Raw genomic sequence first — 27,189 nt, 5'->3', positions numbered from 1 at the left:
TGTCTACAATGACGACTAAAGAATTACACAGAGCTCTTGGAGAGGTGAAGGGCCAGCGAAATGAGAGAAAGAGAGAGAGAGAAAGAGAAAGAGAGAGAGAGAGAGAGAAGTACTGAGAAACCATGCCAAATGGGACCCTGGAAAAGTGAAATCGCCTATAGTTATCTAAGAAACTAAAATCTAGCCAAGATGGCCACACCCACTCCTGTTAGTTAAACTGAGGCACGATGGAAACTGACAAGCTCAGCTCAGTGTCTGGTTCTCACTGTAGCTTCCTAATTTCTATTTTACCTAATGTGTTTTGTTGGATCTAGGAGGAATCAAACATTCTGAAATGAATCGAAGCAATCTCTAAAAATGCACAATCCAAGTGCCACCTGTTTCCATGCACATCTGGTGTGTTCTGTTTGAATATTCTGACAGGCTGAGTTTGTTTTCATGCTTAAAGAACACAAATGTTTTGCTGATTCTGTTGAGCAGACCCTGTAGGGCTAAAAGAAAATGTTAGAGAAGGGGGCCCTGTCATTCTTCCAGGAGCCTTGTTAAAGCACTGTCGGGGGAGGGGTCATACACACTGAGGACACCCATGGCAGGTGGAAGGTGTGGTTCATTATGAAAGTAGCAATAAAGTAAATCCCCCTGAAAAAAAGAAACACTTTAACAGGAAACTTGCCATTTGGAATAAGGAAGTTATTTGAATACCTTAGACTTAACCTCAACAGGATTGCTAATGAATAGAGTAGAATACAGTAGCAGAAATGGAACCCAGTGGATTCTAGAGACGAGAACAGCAAAGGCGGCAGACAGCTGAGTGGGACAGCAGCAGTCAGTGGCCAATCGGGTGCAGGTGGGCACCAGTGGGCACCATGAGCCTCACCTCTCACTGCCTCCATTAGCGCCACTGGCTGGGACTTGAGCTTAATTAGAAATCAAGTCTGTTTCTGGGACATATTTTCTCTAAGGACTGCAAATCTCCCTTTTTTCCCCCAATAATATTCAATTTCAGGCCTGACTTAGGAAAAATATGAATCTGATTCCATAACAACAAAGGTAGCTGCAATGGAAATCTATCAAAAATGCTGAGTCCCACCCACATCTAATACCAATGTGACTTAATGCAGGCTACAAAAATAACAAAACCATAGTACAATAAAAGAACTTGGGTCCATTTGAATCGTTCTTAGACCATGAATAGATGATATCTTAATAGCTAATACATATGAAGAATTTTAGTTAATGTTTTTTTCTTTATCTCTACTAGAGTTGAAATTTGAAAAAAAATAACTAAAACAGATAACTAAATAACTAAAACCCTTGTTTTATTTGCAGTGCCTAACAGAAAACATACCAGACATCCAGGAGCACCTACAACAACCACACATGTTCTCTGTGTGTGCTTGTACACGTGCCCCTGATTCGTTAACAACACCACTTGTCAAGGGAACCTCACAAGGCAAGCCTCTCTTTCCCTCTCAGCCACCCCCTTCCTATTCAGTCATAAGTCCTGTCTTTAACACTGTCTCTCCCAGTTCTCACCACGCAGAACTGACAGAGTTTGAACACTGCCCCTATCCATCCCCTGTCCTTGCAGCCTAATTGGGCTCCCTACTCCAGTTCCAATCCAAACCAGTATGTCTCCGGACACTCTAGAGAACAGATGATGTCACATCACACCTTACACCACCTGAATGATTCATGCTGAATAGACAGTAAGTCCATGCCCATTAACTCCTAACTCAAAGACTTCCTCAAAACAGCGTCAATACACCCCAACTTCACATCCCATTACTCACTTCCATTATTCATTATCAATGTGTCCATTATTCATTATCAATGTGGAGCCAAAAGGGCCTGATACTTCTCAGAGCCAGCCTATCCTTTCTAGCCTACTTCAGGCCTGTGTTAATATATTCTTTCTACTTAGGTCTCAGTCAGTTCATCTGATTATACTGGAATATCTTAATGTCACCTCATTCATGATGTACTGCTGAGGTCCCCACCTAGATTATAAGCAAACCCCGGTCAATATCCACAGTACCTTAAGAACTGATCAATTTGTATCTCTCATTTTATAACACAGCATTTATGTAACAACATTACCTCTCTCACTATACTTCTTTTTTGTTGTTTGGTTTCTTTGTTTGCTTGTTTTTTAGAGACAGGTTTTCTCTGTGTAGCAGCCCTAGCTGTCCTAGAACTTACTTTGTAGACCAGGTTGACTTCAAACTCAGAGATCTGCCTGCCTCTGCCTCCTAAGTGCTGGGATTAAAGCTATGTGCCATCACCACCCAGCTTCTCTCGTATTTGTTAAGAAGGAAGTACTCATAAAGAAAAATTCTACTAATCAGAAACAATTATAGAGCCAAGCACTCATATATATATTTACGAACAAGCTGAAGTCTTAAATGAGCATATACATTATATTGATAAAGAAATATAAAAGTCAACACAACAGAATGTCATGATGTCAATGTTCTTAGCAGGTATTGTATTCCAGTAATGTATAACTGATTTGCACTCCTATAATATCAATGCCAAATAGGAAATAAAATCTACATATTCTTGCAACATCAATCTCAAATGTCATATCAGGCATAACATTTGGTCTACAAACATAGCAGCAGCTTTGTATTTTACAAATGAAAGTATAAAGAGTTGCTGATAACACTGAAAGAAGAAACATTCTTTCTTACTTCTAGTAGCCTTTGGAAATCTTTTTTTCAGTTTCTTCCTTAAAGGGTTAAGTTCACCCATTATTTCTGGGACAGCTACATAAAAGTCCACAACAACCTCGTCATCCATGATCTAAAAACCAGAGGAAGAACACATGAAAAACTTATAATGTTTTGGACATAAGCAATTTCATCATGATTCAAAAAAGAACTATTATGCATATTTTTCTTCAAACACAGAATTATATAAATACAGTCCCTAGTTGCGAAAAACATCAGAAGCAAAAACACTTTGTTATATTTTAAAAATAGCTACATGTATTTTTAAACAAAATTAATGGTTTTAATTCTGCTGTGAGATTATGCTAGGCAAGATGCAGTTCTAAGCTAGAAAACAACATCAATATGTGTCCAACTCAGACAAAGCTTCCAAAGCAGAATTCATGTCTATTACAACTGAAGAGAAATAAACATTTCTCATGAGATCACAAGCAAAATAGCTCCTAGTTGCCAAATTCACTAGCAACCACTAACTTTCTAAACTTAGTGCATCAAAAGAACTGAATTTATCATTATTTTCCCAAAGATCTGAGTTAAAATTCTCCTTGTTACCAATAATAAAACCAAAAGGCAAAAGGACAAAGATAAGCCCACTTACAGCTTATCAGACAAACACTATTCTGATTCTCAAAACAAAGGGATTGATAATCAGGCTTTACTGGATTTGTTGATAAATCTAGGCTGGTGCCCAAAATAATTATTATACCACCATACCATACTCTACTTAAAAGTTTAGTTGATGATAAAGTAAAATAACTTTTTAAAACAAAATATTGCTGAGGTACAAATCTTTCACCAGTAGCAACTATTTTTATTTACATGAAACCTTACCCATCCAAAGCCTTGGTTGGGGTTAATGAATTCAGAGAAACTGAACTCTGGAAAAATTAGGCTATAATTTGGGATTTTATCTTCCTGTTACTGGTGTTCCTTTGAATAACATACTGTACCCCTCTTAAAAATAATGGCATACTAAGTGAGAACATATGAATTGTGAATTCTGCACATATTTTATACAGTTTAGTCCACTGAATCCTTCAAGGCAGGTATTAAAATTAACTAAATATTTTAGATGAGGAACCCAGGGCCTTGTGAGAAGGAGCCGGCATGTGTCTCCTAAGAGAAGCGCCAGCATTCAAACACAGGCAGTGGGGTTCTAGAACCAGGGTCCCCATCCCCAAGAACATGGAGGAAACAAAGACAACTTTGAAATGCCAAAGAATTGTAGGTAAGTCTTTCATTAACAGGCTTGCTAAAACTAACTCTACAACATGTTCCTTTATGTTAAAAATTATCTGTGAATGCTGCACTACATGCACCTTAGGAACACATCTTAGAATAACACAAATCTGTAGATGGAAATTATGCTTTTACAGACAAGAAAAACCATTACATTCAGATCTCTCTGAGCCAAATATATGTGTGACATTTCAAAATGAAATGAATTTAATAACTAAATTAAGATCTTAGAAATGATTCAAAGTTCAGTAAGTATAGCCTCCTTTACAGTTTCTTTCTGTTTAAAAAATATTTTATTCATATTTTTTATGGCTATGAGTGTTTGTTTACATGTATGTCTATGTACCACATGCATTCCTGGTATCCATGGAGACCAGAAGAGGGCATAGGATTCTCTAGAACGGAAGTTACAGAAGGTTATGAGCTACCATGTAGGTGCTGGGAACTGAACCTGGGTCCTCTATAAGAGCAACCAGTGCTCTTTACTGCTGAGCCATTTCTCCAGCTAAATGCTAAGGAGGACAGAATACTAATTTATGAAAGCAGGAATTAGGGCTTGAAGCATTATTGGTCTTAGAACACTTGTGTACCTGGGTAAGGCCCCACATTCAACCTCCAGCATTACAATAAATGAATAAATATCAATGTATAGAAATGTGCTAGAAAATCAAGTCATCTTAACTGAAAACCCTGTTTTAAACTTACTTCATAACCTGAATGAATACCTTCTAAATGTACCACAGGAAGCTTTCACACACATGATGGAAGAACATCCCGGATAAGATCACTTACCCAAGCAGAACTGTTTCTCTAATGCATTCAGCACTAGGGCTCCTAAAGGAAAATTATGTACCTACAATATTTATATACCAAAAGTCACCATTAGATTTTCTTACTTGGGTTTCTCTTTCTAGGACTTCCTTTATGAACAGTAGGGCAGTGCACCACATTCTCCCCCACTGCTTTATCCTTGAGAATGAGTAACTTGTGGCCGCAGCTACAGGAATGGCTGTGGCCCCTGTGACACTCTCACAGGGTGGCGAGCGAGCAAGTTGGAGGAAAGGCAGCAGCACGGGCTTGCTGAGGTTAGTTTTCTGACTGCAGAGGCCAAGCCCACGTTCAGATTCCCAAGCACATGCAGTATATTTGCTCTTTATCAACTAAAACACTGCTAGTACTTTTTAAAGAATTAAAATGATATGCCAGAAAGAACAAGATACTATACTTGGACTCGGCCAAAACCTATTTTAAAGTAAGATCCATTCCTACTTTCCAGTAAGCTCACTGGAAATTTACTTAAGGTTTTACAAAGGCCCGTGGGCTTTTCCTCCTGTGGCTGGACTGGCTCACCAAGTTCAAGGCCAGATCAGGACATGCTTACACAGAGACCTTAAAAGAAGGGAGGCAGATCCTCAAAGCAACCCTCAAGGAGAAGGAGAAGCTGGGCTTCAACTTCCTGAGCTCCCCCCTCTGCTTTGTGAAGGGTCTTTCCCTCTGTACTGTGGGTGTATGTATTTCCTCACCCCAGAGAGACCTTTCCCCACCTACTGGCTGTGTCTGCTGCTAACTGCTGCCCTTTAGAATTTCCCTGCCTTTTAATCCTTTAACCAACCGGCAAAGAAAAAGAACTCCTCACTGGTAACAAAACTACTTCCACATAGGAATATAAAATGGAAGAACAACCAACTCTTGTGTTTCCTAGGCCTTGGTCATTCAAATTTGACTCCAAGATAAACTATCTCCAATTCCCTTTAAAAAAAAATTAAAATCACCATCAGACTTAGAACACTACTCAGCTGCCATGTTCCCTAAAGGACCAGCCCAGTGAGTCAAGCAAAAACATTATATATTTAACAGAGGATACATTTTCAAAGCAGTTTTCCTAGCTCCCTCTCGCCTACCTCTATCCATAATATAATTTAATTAACGTCTTTAGAAGAAGGACTCTTCTTTGAAATGTTAAGAAAACCCTTTTGTGATTTTACAGTAACTATATGCCTCTTCCTACAAGGCTCCCCAGGCCCTTCCTTTCTGAGGTGGGCTTCTTACTCACTCCTCAGTGACCATGCTAAGTCCTTCAAGTGGACGGGGAGTAAATGTTCAGAGGAAATACCACACTATGAAGATTAAATGATAAGTTATGATACTTTCACTCCCAGAAAGAAAAACACACTTGGTTTAAAAACATGAATGGAACATTTGCGTGTACGAATATTTGGATTTCATTTTAAATTTCACATTCAAAACCTGAGTAATATTGGCCTGTATGTTTTACTCACAAAACCTCCATAACAACAGTGAACTATAAACAAATCAAAGAATGACGTAATCAATGATTAAGAGCTTTGGTGGCTTTTTCTTAGATTTGAAACTGAACAGAGTACAAAGTGTTTCCGCTTTTTATAAAGCCTACTAACTGTTTTGGCGACATATAACCCTAGTGACCATGTGCAAATATAAAAAAAATGAATGTATATGGTTGAGAGATGGCTCAGAAATTAAGAGAACTGGTTGCTCTTCCAGGGGACCTGGATTCAATTCTGAACAGCACATGGCAGCTAATAACTGTTTGTCTGTAACTCTAGTCCCGAGGAAGCCCACACCTTCTTCTGGCCTCCAAGGACACCAGGCACACATATGAGACACAGATTTACATGCAGACAAAACCCTATAAACACTAAATAAATAAATAAATAAATAAATAATGGAAGTAGAGTGATCAGAACAATCTTTATAAGAAATGAGCATAAAACACAGGTACCTTCTTAACCAGATCTGTCCCTCCTGCAAACGCAGCTCCATTTTCTTCTGCTATTTTAATTTCTGATGCATTCTACCAAAATACAACAGTTTACACATTATTTTTAAACAGATTCATTATATTGACACTAGCTGTTAGAAATATCAATTAAAAGTAAAAATTGTTTAATTTTAATTAGATACATTAGAGTCTAAGAACTTCAGTTTGTATGTCCCTGGAGTATTTGACTGGCAGCAGAAATATACCTTGATGTCATATAAAGAACCAAGCAAGTGCTGGGCGGTGGTAGCGGCGCACGCCTTTAATCCCAGCACTTGGGAGGCAGAGGCAGGTGGATTTCTGAGTTCGAGGCCAGCCTGGTCTACAGGGTGAGTTTCAGGACAGCCAGGGCTACACTGAGAAACCCTGTCTCGAAAAACCAAAAAAGAAAAAAAAGAAAAAAAAAAGAACCTAGCAAGTGTCGGGAGGCAGAGGCAGGAGGATCGCTGTTGAGCTCAAGACCAGCCTGGTCAAAGCAGCAAATTCCAGGACAGCCAGGACTCTGTAGAGGACTGTCTCAACAAACAAAAACCAAGCAAAGTGACAAGTAGCTGGTCTACCAATATACACACCTCCCAAAAGTAAAAACTTAAAATACAGTTAATCTTACTAACTTATATTCTATAAAACTGATGAAGGGGAAAATTTTAAGAAATGAAAACACAAAATGTAGCTACACCTGCCAACTTGGACGAAAAGCTGATTGCCCTGGCACATGTTCCGTTTCTATCACGCTGCCTTCTGGGAATATATCTCTCCCTTAGTTACTGTGGCATTGTGGCAGTCTGACAACTATAAGCCCCACTCACTGCAAAGAACACACTGTCTTCCTCCAGAGGAAGACAGAGAAAATGTGTAAAGTCTCAGTTATGAAATTCAGATGGTAAAGAAGGGAAAAACTAAGCAAACGCACTAGCACATCAGAAACAAATGTCAGCAATACAGAAGCCCGCCAAGCCAGACCACATGCCTGCCATGCTGTGGCTGCTGGCACTGTGGGCAAGCATTTGTTTAAGCTGTGCTTTTGGAGCCGCACAGCCCTGGTCTCTGTTGTGTGCTTTGGAGGAGCCTGAGTAGGAAGCTGGAGACACCTGACAGAGCCCACAGCTCTCTTCAGGTTCTCTGGAACAGCACTGCTGTGATCAGTACTAATGGTGGCAGCAGTGTTGGGTACATCTCTCCCTCAGACTAGCGGTTCAACTGCAAAGAAGTAACCAACCTGCTTTGCGTTTTAAAGAACTGATATTAATTCAGGATTTTTCTCTAATTACATTCCATTACTCTCTTTATTGACTAGTGTAATCTCTTAAAAATTAAATTATAAAATTGTTGACAAAGTTACTTACCCCTGTAAACACAGCAACTTTGTTGACTTCTGACGAGAAAAGGTGTGGTAAAGCAATAACAGTGGCAAATGGTTCCACTTTTTTCTAAACATACACAGAGGGGAAACAATTACAAAAAGTTTATCTTCTCTATTATTTTCTGTATCCTATAAAAAACAAAACTGACATTTTTATTTTTAATTTTTTGAGGCTGTTTTGGTTATTTGGTTTGTTGGCTGGATAGATAGGGCTATTCTGCTGACCTCAAAAATCAAGATCCTCCTGCCTCAGCTTCCTGAATGCTGGGAATATAGGAACTCAGCACCATTTCCAACTCTGGCTTTTAAATCTTTCAATCTACAATAGGTCCACCCCTTTATTCCTTACTATCTTCTGATCATAATTTAAAGTTCAAGGGATTACGTATTTCCTTATTGAAGAATAAGAATAAGAATCAGAAACTAACTCTCCCTTGTGTACATCACACCCCATTTCGTGAGGTTTCTACCATTTATCATAGGTTCTCAAATGTTGCAAGTATATTCATAGCTATCTACATCTCCCTAGCAACTTGTACAACAGTTTCCACTTTCTGGGTATCAATGGATGCTTGCTACCTTGAATTAAAATTTTAAATGCAGTTTTCAGACTCAAGGAAGATGATGAAAACAGCTAGACATCCTGAACAAGGGCAGTGTGCAACTGACCTGCTCAGTAGTTCACCCTTAGTGGACTCAATGGCTCCAGGCAATTATAAATAGAAGCCCTAGATCTGCAAAAGAATGCCAAGACTGAAAGGGTCTTCTCTTTCTTTAGTGTAACTGACATCACCATCCCTTTAATACATTTGAGAAGTGAACTGAAAATTCCAAAATAAACAATGTATTATTTGACGGGCACACACATACAGATCCTGTCAGACCTCAGAATTCCTGTCTTCAGGTATTTGGGGGAGGAAGCTTCCTACCTGACCCTCACAGGATCAGGCCTCTGAGGGAGAGCTCTTATGAAAACAGGTTCGAGGCCCTTCACATGCTTGGCAGGAGAAAAAAGGGACTGTTTCTCTGACAAAACTGATTGAAAGTTTATATTTAGAAAAGTTTTTCCAAGCAGCAACTGCCTCCTAGGGATTTTTTCAGACCAGAAGGCATACACTCTTAAGTAGCCTCTACATTATTAGCCATCCATAGACTTATTGATCGGCACTCCTATTAACACATCACAACTGATTTCTGTAAGGTCTCCAGAGGTAAACAGCCACCACACTAGCATCCCCTGGGGAGTACTGATTCAGTACACAACTCTTTGATGGGAAGCATTAACAACAAGCATAGACTGCTTGCCTGGTGCTCAAGGCCCTGGGCTCAGTTCCCAGCACTGAGGTGACAAAACAGAGCAAACTTAAGACAGAGACTGTATCTTTAGTATCGTGAGCCTGTAAGTAGATTCCATATTCAAAATGATGCCTGAGGACCTGCAGGACAATGCTATGAACTACAGGAATGACTGAGGACTTCCTGCGATTACTACAGATTTAAATGAAAAGTGAATGCAAAGTGCTGCTAACTAAAATGCATTATCATAGTTCACCATGAACAGAGCTATGTGAACCAAACACTTTATGCCTCTATGATAAAGGTGAGCATGCTGAAATGTAAAAATAAGCAAAGCAATGAATCCAAGGAAAGCAGTCCAACTTCTAGGCATGCTTTCAACACATCTTACACTTAGGAAGGCTCATATTTTTCACGCTAAAGTGCACACGCCTTTAATTCCAGCACTTGGGAGGGAGGCAGAGACAGGCAGATCTCTGTAAGTTCAAAGACAGCCCGATCTACAGAGAGAATTCATTCCAGGACAGCCAGGGTTATTCAGAGAAACCCTGTCTTAGAAAACCAAATGGGGTTAGGGGGTGATTTTAGGGCATTTTTAAGTTTTACTTATAAATAGCTTATGAAGTAGCTGGTCTCCCCGTGGTTTTTGATACATCCTTAGTTTTGGTTGTTCTTTTCCACTCACCCCTTCCCAACTCCCATCTTTGTGTAAACTATTGTTCTCAAGCTTCCTCATGCTGTGAACCTTCAACACAGCTGAGGTGACCCTAACCATAAAATTATTTTTGTTGCTACTTCATAACTGTAATTTTTTACTGTTACAAATCATAATGTAAATATGTTTGTTTTCTGATGGTATTAGGCGACCCCTGTGAAAGGGTCACTCAACCCCAAAAGGGCTGCGACCCACAGGTTGAGAACCTGGTGCAAACCTTTCCACCTCTAGTATCTGCACTTCAACTTTCAAATCACATGTCCTCTACCTCCTCCTCCACCTAGAATTTTAAAAATTAAGATCAATTCATGTATCTACTTTAATAAACACAGGTCTACATACCTTTTTCCCCAATGCCATATCTAATGTTAAGTCAAGATAAACACCTTGCTTTGGATTGGTAAAGTCCAGAACTTGAAACTTCTTAAGTAAGTGAATAGCTTTCTCTACTTCATAGATCCGCCGTGGGTATAAGCGTTTTAAGTAGACATCATCTGCAGGATCACTTTCCATGTAGGTATATGACTTTATTTTCTCTATATCCTCTACTGGTTTTTCATCTGGTGTCTTTTCCTTGGCACCTTTTTTAATTTTTCTTGCAGGCCTTAAAGGAAGATATATTAAGGTCAGTTATATCAGAATGTATTCAAGGGGACCTTTTCTAAAAAGCTGATTTATATAAGACAGAAAAATTCAAAAGCACACACTGCTTTATCGTTTCCCTAACTCAACAAATACCAATGAATTTGTGCTGTTTCTGGTCAGTACAAGGTGAGTGAAACATGGTTGCAATTTTTCCGAAGCTTACAAAAGAGAAAGGAGAAATACAGAGGTAGAAAGTTTCGACATACTATGTTATTATAGACGCTTAAGAGGGTCTTATAAAGACCCTTAGCTCAGCCTAGGAGTTAGGGAAGAGCTGTGAGAGACAAGACTGAGGAGAAGAAACAAAGTCAGTCTTGATATACACCCAAGAGAACTTCATACATGCTCATGTTTAGACCCAGCACTCGGGAGGCAGAGGCAAGCTGATCTCTGTGAGTTCAAGGCCAGCCTGGTCAACATAGCAAGTTCCAAGACTGCCAGGGCTACACAGAGAAACCCTGTCTCAAAAAATAGAAAAACATAAAAAATGTCCATAGCAGCACTATTCATAACAGCCCAAAGGTGTCCATAGCAGCAGTATTCATAACAGCCCAAAGGTGTCCATAGCAGCAGTATTCATAACAGCCCAAAGGTAGAAATAACTCAGACTCATCTGCTGATGAGTGAAAACATAAAATACGCCATTTCACTATGACGGGATGTTTCTATTCAGTTTTGAGTTTCAACGTCATTGTCATAGAGATGTCACTAGGCTTTCTATTTAGTCATCCCCTTCCTACACTGTTACTCCTCTTTGCCTCTCTACTGTTCCCCACTAAGCCCACCCCACCCCCAGAAGCCATCAATCTTCTGCTTTTCCATCACATATATCCCACTGCCCTCTCTTTAACACGATCTCCAGTGCCATCATTTCCCTGCAGGTGTCATGATTTCTTTTTGGTTTTTAATGGCTGAAAACAATTCCATTGTGGGTATATGTCACATTTGTTTTATCTATTCATCCATTCATAGACAAGTAGGCTGATGTTGTATCTTAACCACAGTGAATTAATACACCAAGACCCACAGAGAGATGTGCACAGATCTCTAGAATGTCTATTTAAAATCCCTTTGTGTAAACACGCAGGAGCAGAATAGCTCTAATAGTTGAGCAAGGATGGTATCTAAATTTCAAGCAGTAGAATATTCCAGGAGACAAGACAGATCTGAAGGAAATGAGGTGAGAAGCAAAAGCATATCCCCTCTGTTTCTTCCTAAGGAGAGTAGCCAACACTGAACAAATAGTGATAAGGCTGAAAAGATGACAGGCTAGGAAAACATTTACAAGGTAAATACGAAAGATAGGAAATAGAACCATCTGCACCACCTCCTGTGGTGCAGGCTTGGGGAACCAGGTGTGGGAGGAATAGTCTATCATTAACTAGAACCAGAAGGCTCACTTTTGAGCCGGTTCTCTGGAGAAGCCAGTAGTCAAACGGATGAGCTCATGCCCACCAAGTTAAGTGCTCTGTATCTCCTCCCTCTCTACTCAGGTCCCCAGGGAACAGAATGCATGCCCCAGTCCACTCATTTGGCAATGTGACTAGTTTTGGCTGACAGAATAAGGAAGTGACAGTTTCCCTGCTCTAAGTTTAAGCCAGAGGAGGCTTCATATGTTTCTACATTAATGTTTTTATTACTGTCATTTTTCATAAGCACAAGTCCGGCTAAGAGCATGAGGGGCACGTGGACCAGAGCTAGCCCCACAGAGTCCCAGGCTAAATGAGATAATGCTCAACTGACCTGCAAACTTGGCAGCACAGCAAGTCCGGGCCACCACATTCCCAGCCTTGGTCAGAAACCACATATGTGTATGCAGTGATGAGTAATTGTGGTGTGGTCTGTTGCATACAAAAGCTAGTGAGTGCTTACAAAATACCAAAGAAATAATGTCCAAAGGGGAAATGCAGATAACAGTTTAAAGCTAAGAAAACAAACAAGGGGTGATATAAGTTCAACATTTATTCAAATCACCAAAGTGATTGAAATTAGTGAAACACTATTTAGAAAGATATTTGGATTCTGTGGTATGCAGAACAATGTCCACAAATGTGGCTTGTAGGTTAAATGTCCCCTACAGGGTTTGACTACAGGTCCCCAGCTGGTGGCCCTGTTGGAGAACACTGGAGAAGCTTTAGGAGATGGACCACAGCTGAGTTAAGTGATCTTCACAGGACAGGTCTTCAGGTTATAGCTCAGCCCTCCTCCTTGCTCTCTCTAGCAACCACAAGCTCCTTCTACCACTGTCAAAGGCTGCTCCTGCCACCATACCTTCCCTGACAGGCTCAACTGTACCCACAAACCATGAGCCAGAAGAAATCTACGGCCCCCACCTTAGGCTGCTGTCTTAGTCAGGGTTTCTATTCCTGCACAAACATCATGACCAAGAAGCAAGTTGAGGAGGAAAGGGTTTATTCGGCTTACACTTCCATGCTGCTGTTCATCACCAAGGAAGTCAGGACTGGAACTCAGACAGGTCAGGGAGCAGGAGCTGATACAGAAGCCATGGAGGGATGTTCTTTACTGGCTTGCCTCCCCTGGCTTGCTCAGCCTACTCTCTTATAGAACCCAAGACTACCAGCCCAGGGATGGTCTCACCCACAAGGGGCCTTTCCCCCTTGATCACTAATTGAGAAAATGCCTTACAGCTGGATCTCATGGAGGCATTTCCTCAACTGAAGCTCCTCTCTCTGTGATAACTCCAGCTGTGTCAAGTTGACACAAAAATAGCCAGTACAGCTGCCATTTGTAAGGTATGTTATAACTGATATGAGAAAACTAATACACCCCCAAGAAACAATCATGTCACGATATGTGACAAAAGAGATTCATGTGACTAAGGTTAAAGGTCTTGACATGGAGAGATTATCCTAGACTATCATGTAAGTCCAATCACACAGATTCTTAAGAGGGAAAACTTCCCGTTTCCCACCTGAACCAGACGGAGCTGAGACACTGACAAAGTCCAAGTGTAAAGAGGGCAACCTGCCACTGCTCTAGGATGGAGGAGGAGCACACAGGTAAAGGCAGGTGAGCAGTGCCTCAGACAGGGGAGTGACTAGGAAACAGTCTCCAGAAAATAACCACCAACAGCCTCATTTTAGTCCAATGTGCTCCATGTCAGACTCTAAATCTAAACAAGTCTAAAACAGAGGGTTGTGTTGTTTCCAGCCTCAACAAAATTAGCAGTTTGTGTTAATCTGTTAGGGGAGTAACAAAATAAATATGAAGCCTCATAAAACATATGTGAAAGAAATAACAGTAATTTTTTAAAAATCTCAAACCCAATCTAATATAAAATTCCAGTCTTGTACTTAACACTCAACAAATCCAATTATCACCACTAATAACAGTATCTTCCAAGCTAATAAGCAGTTGAACACACTAGCAAGTAGTGATAATCTTCATTATAATGGTGCAGGCTGCTGAAAGCAAGCTTAAGCAAATGCCCAAGTGGAAGGATGTGATCTCCGGGTATATACCAAATTCTTAAGCCTCCCAAACTGGAGAAACCACATTTTAATCTTACATTTACTAAGGGAGTAACAAAGCCAATAGAAGCCCAGACAGCCTGTTTAGGAAGAAAGTGCTCTATTTAAAATTAAACAAAGGCTCTAGCTTTAGCCATCAAACTTACCAGAAATGAAATCTCACAACTAACCTTTCAATCTTTTAATATGCAATAATATGAAATCTTCAAATTTCATTTATATTATATATGAAATTATAAATAACGAGGTTATGATGGTAAAGAGCAATCAATGTACTTGCCTACGGTTGGGAATTAACTTCATAAATATTTGAGTTGTCCAATGAAAACATTTTTAGGTTTCAAATGGAACAGTGCTTTAGGAGAAACTAAAGTCATGATAGCCTAGAATATGTGGGACTCTCAGGAAAGTGGCTTACAACCCCAGCCCTTGGGAGGGAGACAGGGAAGATCTTGAGTTCAAAGCTACCCAAAGCTACAAAGCCAGTCCAGTCCAGCCTAAGCCACGCATTCGTTTGGGGATAAAGTCCTTAGTGACCCAAGGTCCTGAGTTTCACCTCTCCCACCATAAAGAGAGGTGTTAGTGAAATTCATTAATCAAAAAAAGTAAAACTGCAATTAAACAAATTCCTGGAGAAACATGATACAAACTAATCTCACAACCCACTGCTTTGCTTCCACCGTCTCCAAAACCACCTGCTATGGGACTCAAGAGTCACATTAAGAAGGTCTGTTGCTCATGCAATTAGGCAAGACTATCAGAAGAGCTTAAGAGCTGTGACTTTCAGATCAGTATAAATCATATTCAACAGGTTTGGGGGAGGGGGAAGAGGAGGACACCTGGCAGGCTGCACCAAGAAAACAGAACTATCTGCAGTTACCTGGGTAACTAAACCACACAGATTAAATGAGTAGCAGGGGACTGTATTCAGCTAATAGCTTTCACCCGGCCACATCTGTCCTCTCACTACAAATTCACGAAAGGAAAACTAATCCATGGTCAGGTCCAATAAAGCAAGACTAGAAAAACAACGCTAAAGTGAAGTTCACTTCAGTCCTCGAAGATCTGTGACCCTGAGACACCATCCAAGTATTTCAAAAGCAAAGAATCTTTTCCATTGAGGTGGAGTTTTTTGCTCTGTAAAACCAAGCTGAACTAAGTAATACCGTTTAAGGCTACTGTGAGAGAAATTCACTAACATCTCTGGCAGTGCTATACTGCTTACTTTTTAACCTAAGTGCAGTTCTGCTCCACGTAAAACAGAAGAGCTGGACACTGCAAAGCGGAAGGAGAGGGTGCCAGCTTGCCAACCTGCCAAGACCCACCAGAGCTAAGAGTGCAGGTGCCCAAATGCCAAGGAGAACCAGCCGCTCCTTACTCTCATCAAAGAAAAGCAAGCAGGTGCAGAAAACTGAGAGGCTAATGTGGTGATGCAAATCCTCTGGAACACACGGAGTTTGTACCTTCACAGGCCTTTCCACATACCTCCTCTACCAGGTGCTCCCAGGACAGACTCCAGCAGGCTGGGGTCTAGAGAGTCTCCTTAAATGGTACAGAAGGAAGAAAAGGCCCAAGCCAGCACCCACTGTTTCTGATGGATGGGAAGAAAACTATCACTAAAACTTCTACCACTAGAGTCAAGGCAAGAAACAGTATGAAGGGCAGCCTATCTATCCATCCAGAGGGAGGGCCAGAACTTCCCCAAAACCTGCAGTAGATGTAGAACAGGGAGAAAGGAGAGGTGTGCTCAAAAAGCACTGTCTACAAAGCCCTCAGTGGGCTTACCAAACCCTAAGTCGGAATCCAGAGACTGCCACTTGCCACCCATTTCCAAGCAGGCAGACAAGGTAATCAGCATGGACAGCCTATGCTAGGGAAATGCAAGGCCCTGCTGAGATGCAGCTGCACAGCAGGAAACAGCACCAAGCACAGCACTAAGAAAAACCCCCAACAACCCAACCCCATCCCTGCCCACCCCCACCCCCGAGCCCCCTCCACCCCCGCATTGAGCACAAAGTAATTGTACAGAGATTTCGGCTGGTAGTAACCATGGAAACCATAAAAACAAAACCTAGCTCAGCCCCTGATAACACTGGCTCAACAGGACACATTAAAAGACAAGCCTATTTACTATTTACATTCTTTCTTCTTGTCTATTCTACATAGAACATTTCAGCATTTAATATAATAATAATAATACACGAAGAAGCAAGAAAAAGACCATATTGTTAAAACAGAGTCAGAATCAGATGACCAAGTGGCAAGAAGAAGAAGAATTAGAAGAAGAAGAAGAAGAAGAAGAAGAAGAAGAAGAATTAGAAGCAGCAGCAGCTGCTGCTGCTGCTACAGAAAACAGAAGATATATCCTTGCACATCAGTGAGGTGGAGAGGTTCAGAACAACGGAAAAGCCCATGGTATTCCAAGCATGTTAACCCCAGTGTTCAGAAAACAGAGGCAGGCAGGCCTCTGTGAACTCAAGGCCAGCTTGGTCTACATAGCATGTCCCAGACCATCTAGGACTACTTAGAGAGACCCTGTCTCAAACTAAAACAAACAAAAACAAAACAAGGAACTACAAACAGGGTGGTGGGGGATGCACATGAGAACAGGAGGGATCAGGTGTGGTGAGGATGGAGGGAGAGTACTGGGAGAGACAACTGGAATGAGGGGAATCTCTGGGACAAGCCAGAAACCTAGGGCAATAAAGACCCCAGGGATAGATGAGGTGACCCTAGCTAAGATTCCTAGCAATGGGGGATAAAGAATCTGAACTAGCCATCTTCTGTAACCAGGTAAGACTTTCAGTAGAGGGCCTGGGACACCAACCCAGCCACAAAACCTGCAACCTACAATTTGTCCTGCCTACAAGATGTGCTGGGGTAAAGGTAGCTCAGAGAGTGTGAGGGTAGCCAATCAATGACTTGTCCAGGTTAAGACCCATGATAAGAGGGAGCCCACCCCTAATAAAATTAAACAAAAAAATATGGAAAGAAAATGACAAAGAGAAGCAAGCACTACCACGGACTGTTTTTAGTAGACTCTGATGTCGATGCATTTAAAAATAAAGATTACAATAAAATTATGAATACATCTCATTAAGTTCCTAAATAATCTTATAACAAATTTTCTTAACTTTCTGAAGTGGGCATATTTCTTATGCTATGATTTTTAGGCCAGTAAAAAGTATCAAACTGCACTACATAAAATGTGGGGATGATATAATAAGAATTTTCTAGAGGATAAATAAAAATGTGTTAAAATGTTCTTAAAAATTAATAAGCCTAATAAATAAATACTTGCACATAGCAAAAGTAAAAAAGCAAACAGCTCAACAGAAGAAAAGACAAAAGATGAAAATAAGAAATACAGTGAAGAAATGTAAAAAATTGGTAACTTCTAATATGGAGAACTGGCACTCCTCACTGAGGAGTAGGATGTAAAACACAACCCGCACCTCCACACACACAACTCCACAACCAGTCAGAATAGAGGCCCCATTCACCCAGGGTACAGGGCCAGAGCAAGCTGCCTAGCCTGGGTAAGGCCCCAGATTCCATCTCTAGTCACACCCAAAAAAAGCCTCCTTTCTAGTAACCTCTCTGCCACTCCAGATGTATCCATAGGAAGCTGTATTACACTATTATGCTGCCATAATGTGCACAGCATTTGCATCCATGCCTTGGCACCACTGACATACATTTTTCCTAACTCTCCTGTAGAACTGTGAAGACCCAGGCAAGCACCACTTGCCCTGCTGGCCCTCAGGTCAGCTCAACTCCCACCGGCAATCCCGTCCCACTTGAGCCATTTCTCTACTGTGATAGTCACAACGTTTAAGGGAAGTTAGAGCAGAAATCTCATTGGTGATATAGTAAGAAGTCTTACTCATCAACAACAAAACTCACAAGCAAAAACTGTGCTCAGTTAGAAAAAGAAAATAGAAATGGCTCATAAACATGTTAAAAAAATCACAATTCTACTTATTACCTAAATGAAAAAAGATAATAGTTACCTATGGAAATATAAAGAAATACATTCTAGCAATACTTGCTAGTAAGGATACAAACTGATAAGTTGTTTCTTTTCTTTTTTCTTTTGATACTAGGGGGTTGAATTCAGGGCCTTACACATGCTAGACAAGAGCTCTAGCCAATACAAGCTAATAAGGTAAGTTTGGATTATCTCTGAAAATTGCAAAAAAAAAATTATATGTATATATATATATATATATATATATAGAGAGAGAGAGAGAGAGAGAGAGAGATCTTTTGACCCAAGAATTCTACTTCTTAGAGCTTACACTTCAAATACTTCCATTATATGTAACAAGTACATGATTATTCAGTCGAGGGTCATTTATATTAATATTAGAAAGTTAAATTACATAAAAATTATAGTACATTTATTCAGCTAAACATTATACAGTTAAAATAACTAAACAGCACCATAGGAATCTATTTCCACAACATACATGCTTACTTTATGCAGTACCACTTACACAACAAGAAGAAATACAGTTTAAAATTCATATACTGGTGCAACTGAATGGTTAAAGAACAGGTACAGAAAAGCCACCTTCTTCTCACTAGCTAATTTTCACACACTTTTAATTGCTTACCATAAACGGATTCATTTAAATTAATCACTTTTAAAGATAAAATCAATTATTTGTGTTACTTCCAGTTCATTTTAAAATGCTCAAGGACAGAGGAACAAAACAGATTGCTTGCTCATCCTCACACAACCAACATTTTGCATAAGTGCCTCACATATAGAGGCCAGAGACTATGTTGTGCCTCACATATAGAGTACAGACACTATGCTGTGCCTCACATATAAAGCACAGAGACTATGTTGTACCTCACATACTGAGGACAGAGACTAGATTGGCTAAGTTTATAAAAGTAAGAATATGTTAAACAACCAGGAATTAAGAAATTCCCCTAAAATTTCCCAGTGTTTACTTGGGATAGCCAATAATCTAAGGGTTGTAGTCCATGATTCTGTAGCTTGAACACTGACTGCCCTCCACAGCCATGGACACTACTCTTTTAGACTAGGTAATCGTTCTGAAGACAAGCAGTAAGTCTTTCCACCAACACATCCACGCTGCCCAACCCTGAGTTATACTGGACTGCACTATCCCTGGACGATGCTGTCCACGAGTACTGAAGTTTAGATTCTAAACACCTCCATTAAATGTAACCTTTGGCTTTCTATGCCTCTATCTGAAAAACGCTCATCAGAGTATCCGTACTTCCTAACTGTTCTGAAGATTAAATGAACAAGCACAGGAACTGTGCTGAGTTATAATTATTATTATGTAGCACATAAGGATTCTGTAAATTGTAACTGTTATTATTCTATAGCTCCTTGGCATTTAATTATTACCCCTCAGCCATTTCTTTTAACTATAGAAATGGTGACATTAGGAAAAAGACATTCAGAGAAAGATGACAGTCTGTTTTACACTTCATTAACATCAATGTCCTTGGGGAAAAAACAATTAGCATCATGCCCAACAACCAGAGGGCATAAGCCCTAAGTCCAAGTACCAACATCTGCCTTTAGGTCAGTCCCTTCCCTCAGTCAGTGGCAGCGCCGGCTATGGATAAAAACACCAAGTTCTAACTCCATATAAAACCAGCTTTTAACAATTTCATCCCTTTATATTTCCATATGCTGAAACTCTACATAAAAAATTATAAATGTGTGTGTGTGTGTGTATGTGTGTGTGTGTGTGTTTCTGTATTAACACAATGAATACTGGAAATCTGAAATTCCAATATATAATTCTAGTCCTGGTAATCCTTTAACATCTAAATAAAGAGCACTTTGAAGAAAAGAATATAATTTAAAGAGCAGAAAAAAAATAGTTTCAGAAGTGAACTCCTTGAATTCAAGTCCTCATTCTGACATTACCGGTCCTCTGATCTGAACTGGTTCTATGATCTCGTCTTGACGGTTAGTTTCGATTTTCATCTGCAAACCATGTAAGATCACCTGGGAAGCCTGAGTGAGGAGTGTGCTGGGTTGTGCTGGTCTGTGCTGTAGCAGTTACTTCAGCTGATTAAGTGTGGTGGGCAGCAGACTCACGCACTTCATGGCTGGGAGCCTGACTGAGTGAAAAGAGGCAGCAGATAGGCAGAAGAAGGAAGAGCACACGTGCTCTCTGCTCTAGTCAGGGGACATGACTGGCTTCAAGTTCCTACCACCTCTACTGCCCCACAACCATGGCTGTAGCTTGGAACGGTTAGCCAAATAAACCCTTTCCTCCTAAGCTGCTTCTGCCAGGATGTTTTATAGCAATGAGGAAGAAACCTTGATTTTCTTCTTCTAAAATAAACATAATACAACAGCTTTAAAAGGCAGTAGTGAGTAATTAGCTCAAGGTGCTTGTAAGTACTGCTATTACTAAGTCTCACCATTCCTTCAGAACACTGAAGTCAAAGGAGCACAGATAACAAGCTTTTATAACTGTGACCTTTATAGAACCATGCTTTTGAATCACAACTTTAAGAGTGAAGGAAGTAACTTAAAAAAACCACTTACTTTGTAGCAGCAGCAGCAAAATGTCTGTTGTGCAAGAGACTGTTCACAGAACAAGGGTAAAGAGATGCCTGGGAAGCCATCTTGCAAAGACTATGCCTTTGATGATGTATCAAGACTTGGAAAGAAAAACAAAATAACATTAAATAATCATCAGGTTCAAACATTTTTACATTCGTTTTAAAAACCAGTATTTTTTTTTAAAGGAACTAATATTTTGTGATTCTTAACCACTTTTAAGAAGTGTAATAATTGGGGCTAGGGATTTTTTTTATATATGAAATAATAATCAGGGCTGCCTCAAAAGCAAGAGAATCTGAGTTTGGATCCTCCCAGAATCCACAGAAAAAGCTGGGTGTGGGGCAAATGCCTGCAGTTCCGGGAACAGTGATGTGCCAGATGGAGACAAGAGACCCCTGGAAGCTCGCTTATGGATGAGCCTGACCTGCACAGTGAAGCTCCAGGCCAGTAAGAGATCAAAGGAAAGATGACAGGTGTCTGAGGGACAACCCCAAGTTGTCCTCTGACCTCTACACATGCACTGCACACATGCACACATCCCCCACATGAATGCAAACATAAAAACAAATACACACAAACACACAAAGTATCTAACAATAAGAACAGGGTGTAGCTTAATGACAGAGTTCCTGGCCTAGTACACGCAAGGTCCTGTGTGCATCACTAAAAAAATAAAAAGATAAAATACAAAAATCACACATCGAGAGACTGCAAGCAAGGAGAGGCATCTAATTATCTAACTACTTTTTCCCTTCACTTGTTTTGGTGTTTGAGACAGGAGCTCACTGTAGTTAGCCTGACCTGGAACTAAGTAGCCCAGGCTAGACTGAACCATAGGCAACACGTGATTATAGGCATGAGCGATTACACCTTCTCCATCTATTTTTACCTTAACCTCATTTAAGCTCAAGAGATTGTCTTAGTTTTATTAATAGAGAATATTGCATATGTACCCCTAGATTTTTAAAAAAATAGCTTCTATTTTATTCATTCATTTTTAAAGACGATACATTTACAGGGTTGTCTGAGTTCTTCGAAAAGCAGAAAAAGTGAGAAATTTGCCCTAACCGATCAAGACTTGTTATTAGAAGGGGCAGGAAGGAGAAAAGGTAGCATAAAGGATAAAAAGAGCCAGCCAATTATAACCGTGTATGCATGGAAATGTCTCAATGAAACCCATTTCTTTACATGCTAAATGAAACGTCACTTAAGCCAGTTGTAGTAGGGAATGCCTTTAGCCCCAGCACTCAGGAGGCAGAGGCAGACAGATCTCTGTGAGTTCAAGGTCAGCCTGATATACAGAGCAAGTTCCAGGACAGCTAGGGCTGTTATGGGGAGAAACTCTGTCTGGAAACAAAAATTTAAAAATCCACTTTTTTAAAAATGCATTTTTATGATAGTTCTTTATGTTGGTAGTAGTACAAATACAGAAAGACAGATTAGTAAAACAAAAAAAGGCTTGACAATAAAATCATCCAAATTTCCCACTACAGAAAAAAGAAAAAAACCCACTCAAAGGTGAATGCTATATTTTAAAAGCCTTCCAGGATCAAGAAAAATGTCCTTATAGCCTTTCGGGGAGGAACAGTTTCACAAACAAGGCCCAAAGGCACTAAATAAAAAGTAGTTTACTAAGTGTTAAAAACTTCTGCTTAGATTCCCTAGTTGGCCATCATTGGAAAGAGAGGTCCCTTGGTCTTGCAAACTTTATATGCCTAGGTACAGGGGAATGCCAGGGCCAAGAAGTGGGAGTAGGTGGGTAGGGGAGCAGGGGGGAGGAGGGAGTAATAGGGAACTTTCGGGATAGCATTTGAAATGTAAATAAAGAAAATATCTAATAAAAAAATAAAGTGACAAAAATTCAAAAAAAAAAACAAACTTCTGCTTATCAAATATACTTTTTAAAAATTAAGAATTGAGGCTGAGGAGACTATCAGCAAAGTGCTTGCCATGCAAGCATGAGGGCCTGCATTCACCTCACCACACGTGTAAAACACTGAGCACAGTGACTCTTCCTCCAAATTCCAAAACCAGAAGGCTGATCGCTGTGACTCACTGGCCAACCAGACGAGGCTAATCAACACTCTCCAGGTCCTAGTGACAGACCCGGCATCAGAAACAATGGGATGGATAAGTCATGAGAAATAACACACTACATGCATCTACACACATGTGCACACATACCTTCCCACATGCACATACAGTGAAAAGATGAATCTAAAATGGGTAGAGTATATTTGCAACATGTTCACTGGACAAACGAGTTGTATCTTGAGTGTGAAAGAGCAACACAATTGAAAAGTAAACAAGAAGGATAAAAAGACATCAAACTAGAAAGGAAATGCCAACAATGTGAAAGCTGTCCACTGAGAAGTATTGCCTTATTAGTAAGCAAGGATACGTCAATTTAAAACACATTATAGAGTTCCATATTAGCACTACTTAAAGAGTGCTCAGTAGACCTATTATAATCTGCAACCACAAAAAGGTTACACTAGCATGTGAAACAAAGCACTAAATTATACTGTTCAATGCAACCAGCAATACTTTTAATAATGGGCATGCTGGAGATGCCTGTCCCAACACATGGGAGCCTAACCCTGTCTCAAATTGTTCTTGTTTTTTAGCAAAGCTTAATCAAGAAAGCAGTGTCTGCTTTTATTGTGGAGATGTGGTTTATAAACTGGATGGTCTAAGTACCATTGTTTTACAAGCACTGGAATAAGGAAGGTTATGAAGCTTATGTAACTGGTCAGTGGGGAGACAAGACACAATAAATAGAGGAAGGAGAAGGGCTGCAAGATAAAAGAAGAGGGGGGGTTGCTTGCATTTTAAAAGTAAAGATCAGTTTCATATGCGAGGTGACAGAGCTCTTGCTGTGCAAGCATGAGGGGTGAAATTCAGATTCGTGGCAGCCACAAAAAAGCTGGGTAAGCACAGTGCAACACCTCCCACCTCCAGGGGCTTCTCTTGAGACAGTGGGATCCGCAAGCTCCAGGTCCAGCGACAAACTCTACCTCTGGAAACAAGCTAGATACTGGCTGGCAGAAGAGAGCCTCCATGGGCACACATACATATGCACTCACACACATGTGAACATGCATACATAGACCAAGTACACATACACATGAAAAAGATCTTATAGTGTATATGGCACTGTGAATTCCTATTAGCCATGTCTAAAGTGCTCAGACATGAGTATACAAAATGGGCAGTGCAGTTAGAGGCCATTGTAAGGGCTTGGGTGGAGGAGGGGCACTTTTTGGAGTTCTCCGCACAAGAGTAATATGATTAAGCTATTTTGTAAATATTTATTTATTTAGAGCCTGGTGATGGGGTCTCAGACTGTAGTCCTACACAGCCTAGAACTCACTATGACTCTAGGCTGACCTCAAACTTGCATCCAACCTCCCAACTTTGCCTCCCAAGTGCTGGAATTAGAAACCTGTGCCACCACAATCAGCTAAAGGTCTTTTTTTTTTCTTTTTAAATTCCCTAAGTTTTTATTTTATGTGTATGGGTATTTTGCCCTTAGAGGACAGAAGAGAGGGGTCATAGCACCTGGAACTGGGACAGTTATGAGCTACAATGTGGGTGCTAGGAATGAAACCCAGCTCCTCTGGAAAGGCAGCAAATCCTCTTAAACTACTGAGCCACCTCAACACACACACACACACACACACACACACACACACACACCAAAACCAACAAATAGTCTGAATCAATTTAGACGGAAAGCAAACAGGATTTGTCAACTACTTAACGCAAAGTGTGAGGAAGAGTCAAAGATACTCTGAAGTTCTGGCCTGGACAACTGAATGTTTTACCAAATGAGATGGAGAAAACTGCAGCCTGTGATTATAAGCTTGGTTTTCAACATGTGTGAAGTACCGTAAGTTATAGACACATACAGCTCTAGAATTCGCAAATGAACATAAGGCTGAACTTCAGGAAAGAAGTCCCAGCTGCAGATAAATATTTGATAGCCATTAAAATATCAGTCACAACAACTGGGGCCACTAAAAGAATGAATCCACAACCCCTCCACCCCCACCCCGGAAAATTGATGTTGGATACAGAAGAAATGAGAATGAAGGATGGGGATCCTGGGACACTACACGGAAACAGACTGGGGAGAAGACAAGCCAACTAATTAATATGAGCAGTAACAGGAGAAATAATAAGAACATTAGTATGTATCCTGGAAGCTAAGAGAAGGAAAAGTGACGAAAATCTTCAGTTCTCTTCTTGGCTTCTTCAATTCTATCTCATGTGATTTCTATCACATGAAGGTAATAGCCCCCATTTCTTTTCAGTAATGACATTTTGGTTTGCTTATTTAGTCGTCATTGGGGTGTGTTGTGATCTCTTGTCATCCCCAACTGCTAAAGAATGAGTCTAAATAAAGATGCTGATCTTGGCACTGAACTTTCCTGAGGAAAGTTTAAAGAGAAAATGGATGCAGCATTTGTTAGGAAGAGTGGAGAGCTACTAAGGTGTGTAACTCCCTGGTAGAGATTTACCCAGGATGGTTGACGTTGTAAATTCATACCCAATACCATAAAATAAATCACAACCTTCAGTTCTTCCCTGCCATTTAATAGGTAAATTTAGCCACGTGCCAAATGGGATTGGTTTCTTCCTCTTAAAATGGAGTGGTGCAGGCTGTTTCGTCCATTTAAAGATCTGATTTAATTGGATAATGATATTTACAATCATTGTCCTTAAAAAATAAAAAGGCATGGTACTAAAGGGGCTGTCACAGTAACCAATCAGACTTGACTTGTTACTGAAAAAAGAAACACTACAGAACTAGTCTCCAAGTGATAAACACGATAGCCTCTGTAAATTTACGAACTGGAATCGCCTTTATTCATAAACACCCCAAGGTTCAGATATTTACAGATGTAAATCACTTCATATACCACATTTCCCTTCAGGGCTCGCTTATCAAACTGAACACGCCCGCTACCCCATACACAGAACAGAATCCTGCCTTGTACTCCTCACCCCTGACTATAAGGACTGCCAATGTATTTCCGCTCCCATTTCATCCTCAAAATGACCTGCTCCAAGAGAGAACGCTTACGTTAAGGGTCGCTTTTAAGCACTGATGACCCTCTGGGCTGTGGAGCCCAGAAGACCACGGAAGCATTTCGAGGACCGAGAAGCTGACCGGTGCCTACGAGATTCTGCCATGGATTCCGCTGCAACAGGAAACTCGGCTCTAGATTTACTTTCCACGCAAGAACACTGCTCCTCTTACCTCTACGGAGGCACCTTACGGCCGCCGCCATGTTGACTGTTCCGGATTGTGCTGACGAAATGGGTCCCAGGTTTCAACTGCATGGAAATGCGAAAAAGGGTTCCGCGCGGAAGCTGGCAAAGGGGGAAGGGGTTGGTAGGAGCAGAGGAGCAGGGCGGGGACGACCTGGCTTCAGTGCCCTCGTGGCGCGGTTCCTGTCGGTTCGCTGTATAGGACTGCCCTTCGTGGCTCCGGTTCAAAGGTTTATCAACCTTCAGGGGGGAAAATGGCTTTGTTGAAAACTCTGTAATTATTTATTCCTTCTTATTTTTAATTTTGGACCCTGCAGATGTACTCCGAACGGTCATTTAAATAGAGGGAACCTGGTTCTCTGCCTAAAGTCTTGAGAAAACGAGTGCCCCCAGCTTCCTTCGCTATACTCTCAGCCTTCTTAAGATTCGGTTTTTCCTTAAATGAATATTGCTAGGCGACCGTGCGCGGAGCTAGCGTGCGCGCGCCTCTGAGTTCAATCTTCTTCATAGCAAAGAGAAAACAAAATCCATCAAACTCGCCAGGAGGTCCCGCTCTCTCACCCCCTTCCAACCCCCTTTGAGCAAACCTTAATCTTTCATCCGTCTGCTTTTTGGTTTCCGGCTGCTGGCAAGCTGTGCTGATCGGACCTAAGGAGCAGTACACTGCTTGGAGTTTTGGAAACACGTCTAGGGGTTTGTTTTGGTTTTTGGAGTTTATCTGTTTTTTGTTTTTGTTCTACGTAGCCAATCAGAGACCAGTGCACAGGTTATTCTGACTCCTCCCTACCCCCCCCCCAAAAAAAAAAAAACATCCGTTATGTCTCAGCTGCCCGTGTAGTTTCTCTAAACCAAGTCTGTTCAGGAATTAATTCATAAGAATAAACTCCTCCAGTAATTGGCCATTTCCAAAGGCGCCCTTACGGGCCTCTGCCTACCTCCTCAACCAACAACCTTCCTAACACACATGCGTGTGTACACATAACACACACACAAAGAGAGGGAGGAAGGGAGGGCAGGAGAAGACACATTTCTCACCTCTGTGACATTTTTCCTCTCTGGC

General features: G+C 40.7%; 1 protein-coding gene across 3 annotated transcripts in view; it reads right to left on the bottom strand.

Moving 5' to 3' along the window:
• The window catches only part of Mrpl1 (mitochondrial ribosomal protein L1), a 56,126-nt gene extending 29,279 nt beyond the window's left edge, over window positions 1–26,847 (bottom strand). Inside the window, exons 1-7 of one of the 3 annotated variants that reach the window (XM_021162828.3) lie at window positions 26,717–26,847; window positions 26,119–26,369; window positions 20,835–20,949; window positions 10,488–10,749; window positions 8,118–8,201; window positions 6,733–6,804; window positions 2,694–2,805 (exon numbers count right to left, since the gene is read on the bottom strand). In XM_021162828.3, the coding sequence (XP_021018487.1) occupies window positions 2,694–2,805; window positions 6,733–6,804; window positions 8,118–8,201; window positions 10,488–10,749; window positions 20,835–20,949; window positions 26,119–26,149 (676 nt within the window). In that variant the 5' untranslated portion in view covers window positions 26,150–26,369; window positions 26,717–26,847. The other 2 variants (XM_021162829.3, XM_029477417.2) reach the window with 2 other exon arrangements.
• Window positions 26,848–27,189: the final 342 nt, after the last annotated feature.

The sequence above is a fragment of the Mus caroli genome, unplaced genomic scaffold, assembly GCF_978045245.1.
Source record: "Mus caroli unplaced genomic scaffold, Mus_caroli_1 scaffold_4, whole genome shotgun sequence".
NCBI classification, from domain to species: Eukaryota; Metazoa; Chordata; class Mammalia; order Rodentia; family Muridae; genus Mus; species Mus caroli.
Note: the sequence above shows the minus strand (reverse complement) of the source record. Positions and strands in the feature narration are given on the sequence as shown.